General features: G+C 36.4%; 1 protein-coding gene across 6 annotated transcripts in view; it reads right to left on the bottom strand.

The window, feature by feature from the left end:
* Nucleotides 1–14,996, bottom strand: part of tox2 (TOX high mobility group box family member 2) — a 124,573-nt gene that overhangs the window by 49,636 nt on the left and 59,941 nt on the right. For 5 of the 6 annotated variants that reach the window (XM_044122005.1, XM_044122003.1, XM_044122004.1 and 2 more), the window contains exon 3: nucleotides 324–383. In XM_044122005.1, the coding sequence (XP_043977940.1) occupies nucleotides 324–383 (60 nt within the window). Of the gene's footprint in view, nucleotides 1–323; nucleotides 384–5,399; nucleotides 5,792–14,996 lie in introns of those variants that run through there. The other variant, XM_044122006.1, reaches the window with a different exon arrangement.

The following is a 14,996-nucleotide window of genomic DNA, read 5'->3' as shown; positions in this document are numbered from 1 at the left end:
AGATAAGTTAAAATTCTTAGGAGCATTAGTTACATGTTTAAATAATAAACAGTACAAAAACAATTGGCCTTCGCAGCGCTTTGCTGCTCGGATCTAAATATGAGAGCTAGACAATAAATGTTATTCCCCATCTACTTACTAATTAGTGAAGATGGAACATCTTTTACTTGACACCATGTTGTGTTTTTTCCAACATGTTCTTAAAGGTACCTAAATATTTATCAAACATCTTACTACCTGTTTTAACCACAAGATGATCCAAAACAGGATATTTGCTAAAATTGATTATCAGGTTAAGTAGGAGTAAAGCAATATAAACTCACGTGATTTGGAGGGAGGAACTCGTGGTTGTTTTCATTCATGTACATGTTTTCACCATCAAACTGAAAGAGAAAGAAAAAAATTGTTCAAGAACAATTTCAGTCAGTCACTGGAAATACTAAACACTGTAACACCACAGCCTAATGTCTGCGAGTCCTCAGCTTATAGGCCCCAATGCTCTGGTGGATGTCAATAATTACAGTTCATTAGAGCCATGTATAATTAGGCCCTGCCAACGCTTGTGTAACTCACACTCTTCGACTCTGCTTGCCCACAGCTTGAGTGTGTGCGTGTTTGCATAAAAACTCGCACACCTAACTGCTGTGATTCCCAGGGTGTCACAAGGCAACAAAGGGCCAGTGGAGTGATAATCAGAACAGTGAAAGCTCAATGTTCACTGCTGCAGCATGTTGAGTCAGAAACTCGGTCAGTCACATATTCTTGTAAAGGAGAGCCATATTAAATCATGAAAATTTATAGTGTGTTTCTTTTGCTGCAATATTAGCAGTTAGCAGATATAAGCATCCTTACATGCTTATTGACAATTAAACTAGTAAGAAAATTAAAGATTGTATTTTTTTTACAACCAGCATTATTTTTGCGTCGTTATTGCTATCATATGGGCTTCTGGATATGCACTACCTCAGTGGCCGACTCTGCAGACTCATAGAGTGACTTATAGGCAACACTTGTGTAAAGTATGTAAATAGCATTTGACAAGAAAGTCAGTCAAGTCGTTGACCTAGATACTGACGGTCTGTGATACCAAGCAGTCTGCTAGAACTTCTGGGAACCTTCTTTTCCTTTTACAGAAATGTTTAAAATAATCTCTGAACAGTAGGAGGGTGGGTTATCGTTTCCTAAAATTCTACATTTGTAATGTAGTACTGCAAATGTACAAAATTTAAAGCAAACAAAAGTAAAATATTCCAATGCATATTAGTTGTACACTACACAAACCTGGTCTCAATAGAAGGCCGGCAAATGGTAAATTATTGTTGATACAAACATATCACAAATCAAGTCGGGGAAACAGCAAAAGTGTGTGAAGGGTATGATCCAGGCAGATAAAAACAAAACAAAATGTTTGGCCAATTTTCAAAATACCACCACACCAATCCTTCTCTAAAACATGGTGATGGCAGCATCATGCTGTGGGGATGATTCCCTTCAAAAGGGAGAGGAAATGGAAAGACAGATAGAGATAAATACAGAACAATCCAGTTAAAATGAAGAAATAAAAACTTTTAAAGGCTGCCCATGATTTGATAATGGTTTGGAAGTTCACTATTCAGCAAGATAGTTATCCAAAACATCATCCAGAACTATGAGGGAGTGGTTTAGATAAAACATATTTATGTATCAGAATCAGTAGCAAGACATCTACAGCTGCCTCCCTAAAGATAACAGAAGTGGTTATGTAAAGTATTGACTCGGGAGGCTGCTAAATGCAAATACCCACCACAACTTTCATCAATTTATAAAAAAAAAATGAAACCCACATATTGTTTTTGTATCTCACACTATAATTATGCACTACTTTATGTTAGCCTTATGTATAAAATGTCTTAAAATAATTTGATAATGTATGAATAACACCAAAAATCACTGTATGTTTTTTTTATTAAGCATGGAAACAGCTAGATTATTTAGCTTGTGACCATAATTATAATACATAAAATTAATCAATTTATCCAATCCATGACACAGAAGATAGCAAGGCACAAACTGTTGCTTCTGCCAGCCATTCCAAACAGCTACCCAGCTGATGAGACACCATGCAGACTCAAAGAGGTGAGAAATGTCAGAGAAAACAAGACAGTGTAGTTGTCTATTTTAAATTTTAGCAATTCCAAACTTAGGAATCCTAGAGTAGATGACAATCTGGGAAAGGCAATAATATATTCTTAATGGTGAACTATTATTTAAGTGGGAGGTGAAGTAGGTAAAGACAGTGCAGGTATAAGGGGGATGAGGAGGGAGAGAACAAATAATAGAGTTAGCAAAGATCATGAATAAGAGAAACCAAAGAGGGGAGGAAAACGGCTGTAACAGCAGCAGTGACGATAGAGCCTGTGGTTGTTCGAGCTGTAGAGTGATTAACACTGGGGTCAGAGCCAGAGACCGCAGTTTGAAAGAAAGAGCCATTTAAACGCACACACACGCGCACGCCTACACACGTTCGGAGACTTTTCCTGCCTCTCCTTCTGATACTGTTTGGTTGTAGCCCTTTATGAGAAAACAAAACACACCTTAAGACAGCTTGTAGAGGGTGAGATGAATGGTGCTACTGCAGGGTAAAATAACTGGATAGATATGTGCCTTCAGGAAGACATTTGTCAAGCTTTCTCCATGGACAGAAAATACAGGAAGAAAATATTTTTTGTACAATTACCTTCATGTAATAAATGAACATGCAAAAATTTTCATGGGTAAAATATGATTTTTTTTTTCTGCATTGTCCTCATTTCTTAATTTGTCTTGCATTTTTATGTCTACTTTGAAAATGACACAATCCCAACAGCTCCAGTAAAAATGGCAATTACTTTTAAAATGATGCATTTCAAAGCACATTGTCATTCAACCCCTGATGGAACTGTTATTTTGAGTGCAGTGATTTCTGTTTAACAGCACTATTAGTTACTAGAAGGACCAATCATTGCATTCTTCTATGGAAATTAAAATGACTGTCTTTATGTCTCCTGGCAAATGATTTTACATAATGCCCTAATCTGAAAAATATGTTGGTGTCTTAGAGAAGGTTATTTTCACACCTGTGAACCAGATCTCGATTGGCAAAATAGGCTAAGCATGAAGCAATTAAACAGGGTGTCAAAGTTTAAGCTGGTTTGCAGTGGTGTTTCTGCAACACAAAGGGAGGGAGTCACAGAGAAGAAGATTAGTTAGAATAACAAACAGCTTTTATATCAAGGGAAAAGGTACAAATTAATATTTTCTGCCTATATGTGGTTCAATAAAGGTTCAATTAATCTAAATGTCCTTTGCACATGCTGTGAAGGGGATGTAAGAGCTGATCTGAGCTAACAAACACAAACCTTAAAATGTCATCACAATATATTTTATGGTATTTACTTTAATTATGATAAAAGAGACAATGAAAAGTACTTGGAATCCAGTACAGATTTTTTGGGGCAACAAATCTCTAACAATGTGCAGTTTTGGCAGAAGAGGACAGTTTTGGTCCTTAGGGGCCAATGTTCTGTATGCTTTAGCTGTGTCCCATTCCAACACATCTGAATCAAATGACTGACTTGTCTCCTCAGTCTCCTTGATTCTTCAATTTAGAACCAATTCATATCAATCATAAAGAAAAATTAGTAAAACATGATGTATACTTTCTCACAACTGGAACTGTCAAGTGAAGAAGTAAATGTCACTGACACTGTAATGAAATTAAAATCATCAATCATATTTTGAAATGTAAACAACTATTTCTTGTAGGTTGCCAGGTGGAAGAGTTGTTCCCACTGTTGCCTTGCAGCACAAAGGTCATTTATCGTTTATTCAGTGGGACTTTTATGCTAAAACAAAAAAGGTAAATAAATTATAACCTACCAGCCATACAGTCACAGTGAGCTATGACTATTCCCCCATGCCTGGCCATGAACTAAATATAGTTCACGAACAGTGATGTCAGTAACGCGTTAATTTGTAACGCGTTACTGACGTCGGACCACTTTTTTCAGTAACGAGTAATATAACGCGTTGTTATTTCAAATCGAGTAGTCAGACTACAGTTACTTTTCAAAATCACTTTTGCGTTACTACGTCACTATCTTCTTTTGTTATTTAATCGTATTTCCTCTACTCGTCTTGTCGAGTGACCGACGTCTCTATGCGACAGAAATGTAAACAATGGAGGGAGATGCGCATTTTGTTGGTGGAAAAACTGGAACTATTTTGAGTTTCTGTCGCCAAGTCCGATTATTATAAGCGGCTTCCGGCTTTTTTTTTTTTTTTTTTTTAAAGTCGCTTGCAAATTTAATGAGTGGCGGGTTGCGCCTTTTTTGGCTCGTTTTTGAACGTGAAGTTGCTCATTTGGGTTTGGAAATGAGCAGAGACTCATAATAAATCCCAGAATTTGTCCGTCATTATGGGAGTCTTACTCAGTCTCTCCCTGTCCATCATTTCCCGGATGATCCGTCCCGCTGTGTCTTTGTTAATGTCAAGTTAATATATTACTTCTGAATGACGTCGAGTTTCGCGTTGCGCTCCAGAAAACTGCAAACATCGAGACCAATATGAACAGCTCAATAAACGTGAAAACAGCCACGAATAAACGTGTTGGCAATGATTATAATGGCAACTTAACGCTATTCTAATTATTAATATTAAGATAAGTGTCACAAATCTGTGCAGCCATCTGAACTGTGGAGCTGCAGGAGGAGCGCTGTACGCAGGGCCGTAACGCAGAACCTGGAGGCTGGGGGAGGGAGGAGGGGCTTTAAAATCCTTCTTAGAGTTTTCCAGACAACAGTGGACCACACAAATTACTCACGTTTTTTATTTTTTGTACAATCTCCTCTTCAGTTCAACCTTATCAGTGGAGACACATTGTTGATGTTGCCATTATAAAATAGCTGACAATTAAGTATTGACAAAGATCAATGTGATTTTCACAGGAGGCAGAGCGTTGTTGTTAGCAGCTGCTGAAAGTAACTAAAAAGTTACTTTTAGTGTAACTTAGTTACTTTCCAAATCAAGTAGTCAGTAATCTAACTAAGTTACTTTTTCAAGGAGTAATCAGTAGTCCGATTAAAGTTACTTTTTCAAAGTAACTATGCCAACACTGTTCACGAATATATTTGTGGTCAGACAGAACACGGGGGTTTCTGTAGATCACTGCTAATGGTTGACCTACATTGAACCTGAATCCAGTGACCTACAACGACTCAACATTAACATACAACTCCAGCATGAATTTGGGTTTACAGGAGCTAAATAAATTATTTACCGGGAGATCCACGCTCATAGAAAGAAACATGGGTTAGTTTGTTGTTAGCGATAGCATTGCTATCATAGACTAATTACTTAAAAGAGCACAACTCACTACTCACCCTGCAGAAACAAGTCCACAGCCACTTAATGCTTCTTTTGATCCTAAATGGTTGACCCAAACTGAAACTAAATGATTGAATTATCTGGGCTTTTGAAAATTTTCTTCTCGCTTGTCGTTAAGTATGAGGTCTGTGGCACCAGATAGTTAATTATGTCGATCGCCTCGATGCTGTGTAAATCCTCGAGATTATCTGAGAAGTATTTTTTACCGAGATAATACGGATCATATCCTAAATATAAGAGTATTTTTTTCGAAATTCCTCTTCTGTTTCAGCCTATTTAGGGCATTAGCTACTTGTTATCAGTTTTGCTTTGTTTTGAACCGGAGAAATCCACTTCCGGACCTCCATCTGAATTTCGCGCGTGATCCGGGTCACGTGTCTGCAACCCAGCAATAGACGAATGATGGCTGAATGGCCCCTGTGATTATGGCCCTCATCAAACTGACAATAGAAAACAAACTTGAGCATAGAGTCTGTAAACATAATCAAACAAAGGCTATTGTTAGTATAGCAGGATAACTAAATGTCCAACTCCAGTTTAAATGATGTTAGAAAAAGCACAACTACAGTTGAATGGAAGTAAAAGAGAAAAAGTTAGAAGTTGTGTACAGCACAAAGACGCCACAAATTTCCACCATTAAGACAACAACACTGACAAAAGAGATGTCAATTTACCATCCTCTGTACACAATGATGACATCATGGTATGGATACATTTCTCTTGCTAAACTTTTGTGTCTACTACATAAAGGGATCACTGACTACTTTTAATACATTAACATACCTGAAGATATCATGTTGCATTATACTGAAGAGGAAATGCCCATGAAATGGGTATTACATGATGACAATGACCCCAAGCGCATCTGGAAGCAAGCAGCATATTGGCTCCAAACAAACAAGACTGGCCAGTTAAATCCCCAGAATAATTGATCCAGAATAAGACATACAGGAGTAAGGCAAAACCAAGAGAAGCAGAAGAATCATGCAATATTGTCCAATAGTCCTGTACAGAAAAACAAGTTAGTCAACTTTATGTAAAACAGATGTGAAGAAGTTTTCAGAACAAGTGGTTATCCAGAAATGACTAGCTCGGTGATTCACAGGAAAGATAAATCTTTAATCATCAGTCTGTTTATACAGCTAATTTATTCCTTGTTCATCTTTTTTTTTCAGAATGACATTTTTTCCCCCATGTTTTATAAAATTCAGGTGTTTGAATGCATTTAAAAATTAAAAATAAAACTTATATGGATTTTGATTTTTGCTCAGCATTATTTATTCACAGTTTAATTGCTTTACCCTTTCTTTGTTTGCTAACAATCTGCTGGAAAATAAACCAACACAGTAAACAGCTGCTTTACAATTTTTATTTGTCTCAACTGATAAGAGAAGCTGATTAATAGGTTCACAAAAGTTTTATGTTCTATGTAAACAAAAACTGGAATTTTTTGTAATATATATTAATGAACTTTATTCTAGTGTACACAGTCCCAAGGCATGCTGCTCTTGAATTTCTACATGGTTTAATCTATTACTGATACTGCTAACATCTGATCCAGAATTCTCATGTAAACCTGTTGGGGTCATTTAATAACATGGGAAACAACTAAATTATTAAAAGATATGTGATGGAAAGAGAATTTAGGGCATTAATAAGAAAAAAATAAATAAAAGTCTATTTTCTGTTAACATGTAGCTCTTTCACCCCAAGTCACAGTGTGTTCAATGTGACTATGCAGGCAGACCTATGGCATACAAAAGAAAGGTTCATAAGAGAAAAGAAAGCATGTTGTGTCTCTCCATGTTTGCCTTCCTGAGGGTTTGAGGTCATTAATCATGGTTAAATCTACAGCAAAACAATTGAGCAAAGGAAAACAGAAATGGGGGAGGGGTGAGGTTGGTGGACGTGGAGGCGGAGTAGGTGAGAAGGGGTGAGATGAAGGAGAGTAAAAGACAGTGAGGGGTTTTGAAATAGATTGAAGCCTGGAAACAAAAAGGTGGAAAGAAGGTCTGAGGAGCTGATGCAGTTGACACCAGACAGGTTTAGTGTGGCAACAGCCCAAATAGAGAGAGGAAGAAATTTAGTAAAGGGAGAACAGGAGCAACAAAACGAAGTCGAAGAACTGCTACAAATATCTTTCCGTCAAGCCAAACCAATGTCAGTTTGATACAGGAAGTACACAGAGTCACTGAGGTTATAGAACAGTTGACTAGATATATAGAGCTCTCCATACTTTCACTGAGACTCACGCTTTCAGATTATTATGCCTTTATCCATTCACTGAGAAATTCTCAGTAAACTCAAACCAATCCGAGAAATATTTTGGAAATGACATTTTGTTTTCAAAATACTCTCCACTGGGTGATTTTTTATTTTTTATTTTTTCTACACAGTGCACAGGAAAGATTTGAAATTGGTTTAAATTCCTAATGTAAGTCACCTGGATATACAAATGTAGCATGCATCTTTAATGTCAATAGTTTAATATTTAAAATAAAATAATAAAACATTGTTGTATATTAGCTCTTCTAATTATGCCAGTAATATTGTCACTATTTTAGATACCGTAACAATCTATTTATCTTCCAATGTTACCCTTGTTGTCTGGTCTGAGTGATGTTGTAGTGAGTAATGTTTGTTGCAACACTGAATCAGGGGAACAATATTTTATCTTTCCCTGTACTTTATGCCCTTAGAAAATAATCCCATGAAAATCACATGTGATCACATGTGGAAATGTGTTAATCACGTGTGGAAATGTGTGATTCACATGTGATTTTACCACGAAACATTCCAAAATCACACGTATTCATGTTCTTTCACATGTGATTCACATCATTTGAAAGTCACATGTGATTTTCATGGGATTTTTTTGTAAGGGTGTTAACGCCTGAAAAGACAAAGTTCCACATTACTTGTCTTTGATAATATCAAAAAATTCAGCTTGGATATGAACAAGTGGATATACTTGTATAAACAACATTTATATTGTAATTGTTGATGGGAAACTTGAGTTAGTGAAGCAAGCCAGACCACAATTCAATCACCACTGTGTTTATTAATGGAAATAAGCTTATTGTAATGAAATGCTACCTTTCATTTCTAAACCACTTTTAAATTAAACTAAAACTTTGTTAGAGTGACACCCTTGTCCACTAAACAATACTTTGTCCTAGTACTCACATGTTTACCCAAAAAGTACATTTTGGACAGCAGTGGCTTTCCTCTTATAAGGCCATCGTTGGTGTGCATAGCATAGTTGCAATACTTGTGTTGTTATATAATGCCTAAAGCATGTGCTGTGGATTTTAAACTTCTACAGTTGAAAATTCTTTAGAAAAAACACAATCCTCCCTGACCTCCAATTGTAATCGTCAATGTCTAATTTCAAATAAAGATGAACTGCTTTTGGCATATTTTTACTACCCTCAGACTTTTTCCAACAAAAAAAGCAATTTGTTTGATACATGTTGTTTTGTTTGTTCAATTGGCCTTCCTTTGTTTCCATTTTTAAGTCTAATGAAGTTTTATCTTATAATGCTGAGCAGTGTATACAATTTTAAATGGAAGCAACACTAACTGTGTAAATTAGGCATTTGTTTAATAAGTGTTCTCTGCATTTTTGTGATTGTGTATTCAAAGGACTGACTTTACAAAGTCAAATATTTTCCCTATATTTATGAGCCTGGAATGGATCCCAAAACAATTAAATCCAGAAACCCATGACATAAACATAAAATGGGAGCATAACTCAAAACATTTTAAACCCCCACAGACTGTCTTGATTATTTAACATTCCTTCCTTGATATGTTCTACAATGACAACGTGCTTTAGGACCTCTGTGTATGTGCTGACTAAATTCCACTTAATTTGATCAGATAAAACTGTACTGGAAATGTTTTTATTGGCATGCTAAATTTGTTTTGTATGAACATGTTATTTTATCAAGAAACTAAATAAAATCAAAAAAGGCAACTTACTTTATGCATCTTTTGAACCAATACAAAAAAAAAAAGAAAATACTTGGTGTTTACCAAGTATTATTGCTCCTCTTTAATCTGTGAAGGCTTAGTGTTGGAACTCACCTGAATGAATATGCCATGTCTCTAGAGTAGATTGGATGGGTTGGGGTAATGCCTAATTGACTCAGAAAAGTCATATTCATATTAATTTTTGACCAAATCTATGATCTTACGCAGTACAAGTTTGCTTTGCATTCTGTGCCACAGTGCCTCTAACAGTACTGATTTGGGTAAGCTGATTTGGAGAAGAGGAGTTTCTCATAAGGTTGATGTGAATCCAGCTGTTGTTCGCTGTATGAACTGACTACCAAATCACAGAGCTGGAAGCTGCGGCTGGGGATGTTTCAGATTTAAAGAAAGATGAGGCAGGAGAGGCGTAGAGAGGAGGACTTTAACCTCCTTCTCAAATCTTTTTCATGGTAGCAGCCCGCCCCTCTCCGGCTTTTTCAGCCCACCGTAACTAATCACATGTCAGTCAATGTGGCAATGGAAAGAGGCAGCAGTCAAAATACCTGTGTCAGGACTGTGGTCATTAGAGCATTCAATGACTCATAGACAGGCACACAGACAGATAGAGACAAACACACACATGCACACGCCAACAGACTGAAGCAAAGGACAGAGAGAGTGGGGGATGGTTAGCAATAAAGCAGATATGGTTTGCAAGAGGGCATAAATTTGCTCCTGCATATGTAGTCTCCCTTTATGCGTTGCTAATATGCATACATGTTTGGATACTATATAACTACAGCTTGAGAATATGTTAAAGGATCTGGATTTGTACATATTTCATTCTGGCCAATGTGTCTCTGTCATGCATCCTGAATAATAACACTCACATACACACACACACAATGCTCTGATTCCAGTGTGATAAAGATAACAAAGTTAGACCTTCCATAATATTTATTTTCCCATAACAGACCAAGTCTGCCACGCCCGGTCAAATAACTCCATGCAGATGAAATATGGTCTTCATTACCTTTAAACCTCAACACAGAAACTAGCGAGGGGAAACAGAATTGCCCTTCTTTCTCGACTGAAAGAGCACAAAATGAATTGGAGCAGCTATGATTTCTTTTTGCATTGCCATGGCAAATGTACCAAAATGGAGTGAGGGAGAAAAAATGAAAACGATAGTGACACATGAAAGAGACACGAAAGGGCATAGAAGACAAAGAAGTGTATATATATATATATATATATATATATATATATATATATATATATATATATATATATATATATGTGTGTGTGTGTGTGTGTAACCTAAATTTGTGCTTGACTTTAAGATCCAGGATGAGAAGAAATGAATTAAGGTGTTCAGTTGAGGATCATGTTAAACCACACAACAGAATGAGTCCCAAAGGAAGTCTGTTCCCTCTCTGGCTTATGATGGGCTTAATTGCATCTATCAGGTTCTAGATATAACATTAATCTTGGCTTTATTGGTCAGGTTTATGGTCCTGTCAATCATGCTGAGGGGCTTTAAGAGGGACACCGCTCTTCCAAACAGCACCTTAAAATAATGCATGCCAGATTATAAAGCAACAATGACAGCGAGGGGTGAGAGGTAAAAGGGAAAACATGCACATATATTTAAAAAATGTATATCAGCAGGCTGAAAGAACATTGTATCTGTGAGTAACTCGGTTATTCTGAGTTGTTTTGATTTGATGCTGGACTATCACTTTGCTTTTTTTTAATGCATGGTTCATTGGGCTAAAGGCACACACACTTCCCCCACCTCTGACCCCCAAAGCTCTTGGTAGGTGTAGGATTTCAGATGGCCACATAATCGCACCATTGTGCCCCTGTAAACACAATGAAAACAAAGCTCACACATTGCTGACATTCAACTCTGCTCACTCTGCCTAACCTTGACTTACAGCGCAGCTCAGGTGGAACATAGATATGGATATTCAAACAACACATAACATATGACAAGTAAGACAGCAAAGCATTTTTTTTTTTTTATAAATCAACATGGACAAAAAATTTAAGAATATTTAAAATAAAGCTTATCGTTAGAAGCAAATGAAAGCTGTCCCATACCTGACTTTTCTTTAGGTTGTGGTCCCTCCTGATTACTTAAACCAGTACACTTCTCATCACATGTGGACCTCTGTCTGGTCGTTCCATTAAATCTATTAAATCCACTTGCATTATAGCATAGTGCTTATAGCGCACAATAGCAGCCTTTCAAGGGCAGTCCCCGAGGAAGCCAACAAAGAGATCTCTCTTTTAGAGACGAGTAAACTAATTCATGAAAACCCAAACATTATTTTTTTTCCTGTAAGTGTGGGTACCTACTCCATCATACTCACAATTTACAATTTTACAGAGCAAAAGATTGTTGGTGAAATAAAGAGATACTTTGCTTCAATTGTATAGTAGTAATTAGAGTGTTACACACACATGCACACACACATACCCACATATATATAAAGTAGAACTAAAGTATTTTCCTTAGTTATTCTTGTAATAAAATACCAAAACATCCAAGCACTGGACATCCATCAATATCTTTTCATATGGTTACTTCAAATTGTACAATTCTTTCAAAATTGTATTGACAGTCACCATTGGACATGGGCCAAAACTATATCGGAAGCCTTTTCAGAAGTCATAGAACTGGTTCAATAGTCAGGATCAGAAACTTCAGCATTTTGTTAATACTCAAAATAAAGTTCACTTTAATATTCTTAAAGTAACCTTGACAAAAATATTCATGAAAAACATTTTCAAGAAATACAGAACATTTCAAATAAAATTGCATTTTTGATTTTATCTATTCAAATCTCAATCATTGTCTTGGTTCATCCTACTGAAGTAAAGGAAAGCCCTCACCCTTTGTGGTCTGTTTTCACTACAAAAAAACCAACCTGGTAAGCATAAGTACAGTAATTTGAAAGAACACGATTCTTCACCAGAAGGAACAAAAAAAAATCTCTCTTTCTGCATTTGAAAACTCAACATGTATTTAAATCTAAATGCAGCAACCAAGAGCTGTCTTCGTCTGTCAGTGGGCCTCGAAATAATTTGCTGTTCTTTCATTCGCTGCCATGCTGACTTCACATCCAGCTTCTGCTACTAGCGTTCAGGCAGAATTTTCTATTACCAATCTAATTGCACATTCCACCCTGACAAGAGCTCATTAAACCTTAATTATACACATGTTGTTTTCTACAAACATCTCCATTTGGGTCTCTCTGCCTTGTAATTGTTCAGCAGGGACAAGCAGTTGAGATTTTTTGCAGACTGAGACTGGAAAAAGAGAGTTAGAGAGGAAAGGAGTGAGAGAAAGAAGCAAGAAAAAAATACCAGAGAGAAAGAGAGGAGTGTCTGGAAGTAGGTCATACCTCTCCATAAACAAGGCATGGTTTCTAAAATAATATACCCATCCAGTGGAAGTAATGCCAAACAACTGAGTGAATGTGGAGCTCATGTAATATTTACAGAGCACTAATACATAGATGGCAGGTCTTTTTCTCAGCCCCTCCACCCTCCAGCCTCACCGTCCTATTCCAAAGTCAGAGGTTTTTCTTATTGTTTTTTGCCATTTGAATTTCAAAGAAAGACAACTACACTCATACATCAAGCAGGGAGGGGTACTGGTAAGTGTAAAGATGTTAAGTTTCCCTTACTTCCCTTCTCATTTGTTTGCCGCCCCTCTGCACCAACCACTGCGCCCCACACTGTTTCCTCCACATTGGCTAAGACTCTGATGTTTTACACATATTTGTTACATTTTAGAGAGAGGAGAGTGTAGGTCTTAATCCATACACTTTGCAGCATGGGCATTGGTATAATACGGTGTGGAAGTTGTGATCTTTTAAAAATACTTCTTTAAACTCCAGCAGGTGCTGGGAAGATGGCAACTAGTGCTGTCCATGGGTTCAGACTGTTTGCATTCAGCCTGAGTATTTCTACAAGGAGTAAAGACCTTGTCAATATTGTTGGAGATAAAAATTAAAATGATTTGCATTAAACTAAAAAGCTAAATGTGCATCATTTCTTATATTATAATACATCAAAAACTGACTATGATCCATGAAAACACTATGAAGTTGTAAACCAAAGACCATACCTCATTTGTAAAGCTGTTCTAATCAGGCTTTTCTTAGCCAGCACCAACTTCTAGTTTTATTTGAGGTTTGATTCATAAAGAGAGGCAGTGGTTTTAAATTCGAAAGACAATAAAGGAAAGTAAAATGTATGCTCATTTATGAAGTACGGGGTGGAGTGGAATATCCCAATGCAGATAACAAGCAACAGGCAGGCTACTGAAAATATATTTTTAAATTAAAAATTAGGAAAATCAAAAACTTAAGCCCAGAAAAAAAAATAGATAAATAAATCACAGCAGGAACACAAGATGTTGGCAGCAACAGGAGAATCTGGCCTAGACCTGACTACCTGAGATAAGCATGTGATTAATTAGTAACCAGCTATAAAGGGGCGTCTGTGAGGAAAGGCAAATCGATGAAGCTGAACTGAGGAATTGAGCTGAACTGAAGGAGCAGAAAAGCAGAAACACAAGAAATAATTCAAATTCAACTCAAAATGTCACAAAGAATCACAAAAAATGAGCACAAGGAGCACAAGTAAAAATAAATGTTCAAAATAAAACATAAACTTAGGTGTAGAGAGAACTGGCACTGAAGACTGTAGCTCAGTAAAGAGCTTACAAACATATCTAACATCACAGTGTAGAATGAAAACATAAGGAATCCAAAAACCTTTAAATTAATTAAATTTGGAAAACAAGAGACAACCTAACAAAAAGTACTTTCAAAGGCTTTGATGATTTATGCATAAAGGAAAATCCTTGAGGTTTAGCTCATTTTACTAAACTCCAAAAAGTTTTGTGAAATTCTGCTGGTACCTGTGAATCCATTGGTGAATCTGATCAATTGTGCAATTATTGTAAAAGTAATGCCTGTTATGTCTCGTGCTCCTTTACCTTGCCTTTATGCCCGGACTATTTATTAAATTCTGTGGAAATGAACTTGTCTCTTCAGGCATTCCATCTTTTTAAGTTTCCAAATTCCAAAATTCCAATTTGCAGATTCAAGATTAATCATAATCAATGAATGCATGGCTTAAACCCACTGGTACCTTCTAAAGTTTAAGTGGTGACAATGTCCCTAGTTTGGCAGATTTTACATAGAGCTTATTAGAAACAAGCAATATATATTCTGAATCTGAAATGTGTCTATGTAAAAAATATTATGTAGTAAGAAAGTGTAGCAATTCTTGAAACAATGTTATATCTGCAAAGATTCCATTACAGTTCACATGTTACTGGTGAATTGTTGGCTGTTTTCAATTGTGTGATAATATATCTTTCCAAACACAAAGTTTAAATCTTAAAAATCTAATTATTTAAAATGTGCAGCCAAATAAATATTTTCTAAAAGTCTGATTTCTCTGCAGAATTTACATCACAGTTAAAAACTCAGAGGCATATATCAGCTTTTGGTGGCATGAAATGAGACGTCATTGTAAAAACTGCACCATGTCACTGCCACTTAACAGCCAAAAAGACATAAGTGTCCACGCTG

This window comes from Gambusia affinis, linkage group LG07 (genome assembly GCF_019740435.1).
Source record: "Gambusia affinis linkage group LG07, SWU_Gaff_1.0, whole genome shotgun sequence".
Lineage (NCBI taxonomy): Eukaryota > Metazoa > Chordata > Actinopteri > Cyprinodontiformes > Poeciliidae > Gambusia > Gambusia affinis.
This window is presented reverse-complemented; position numbering and strand designations above follow the sequence as displayed.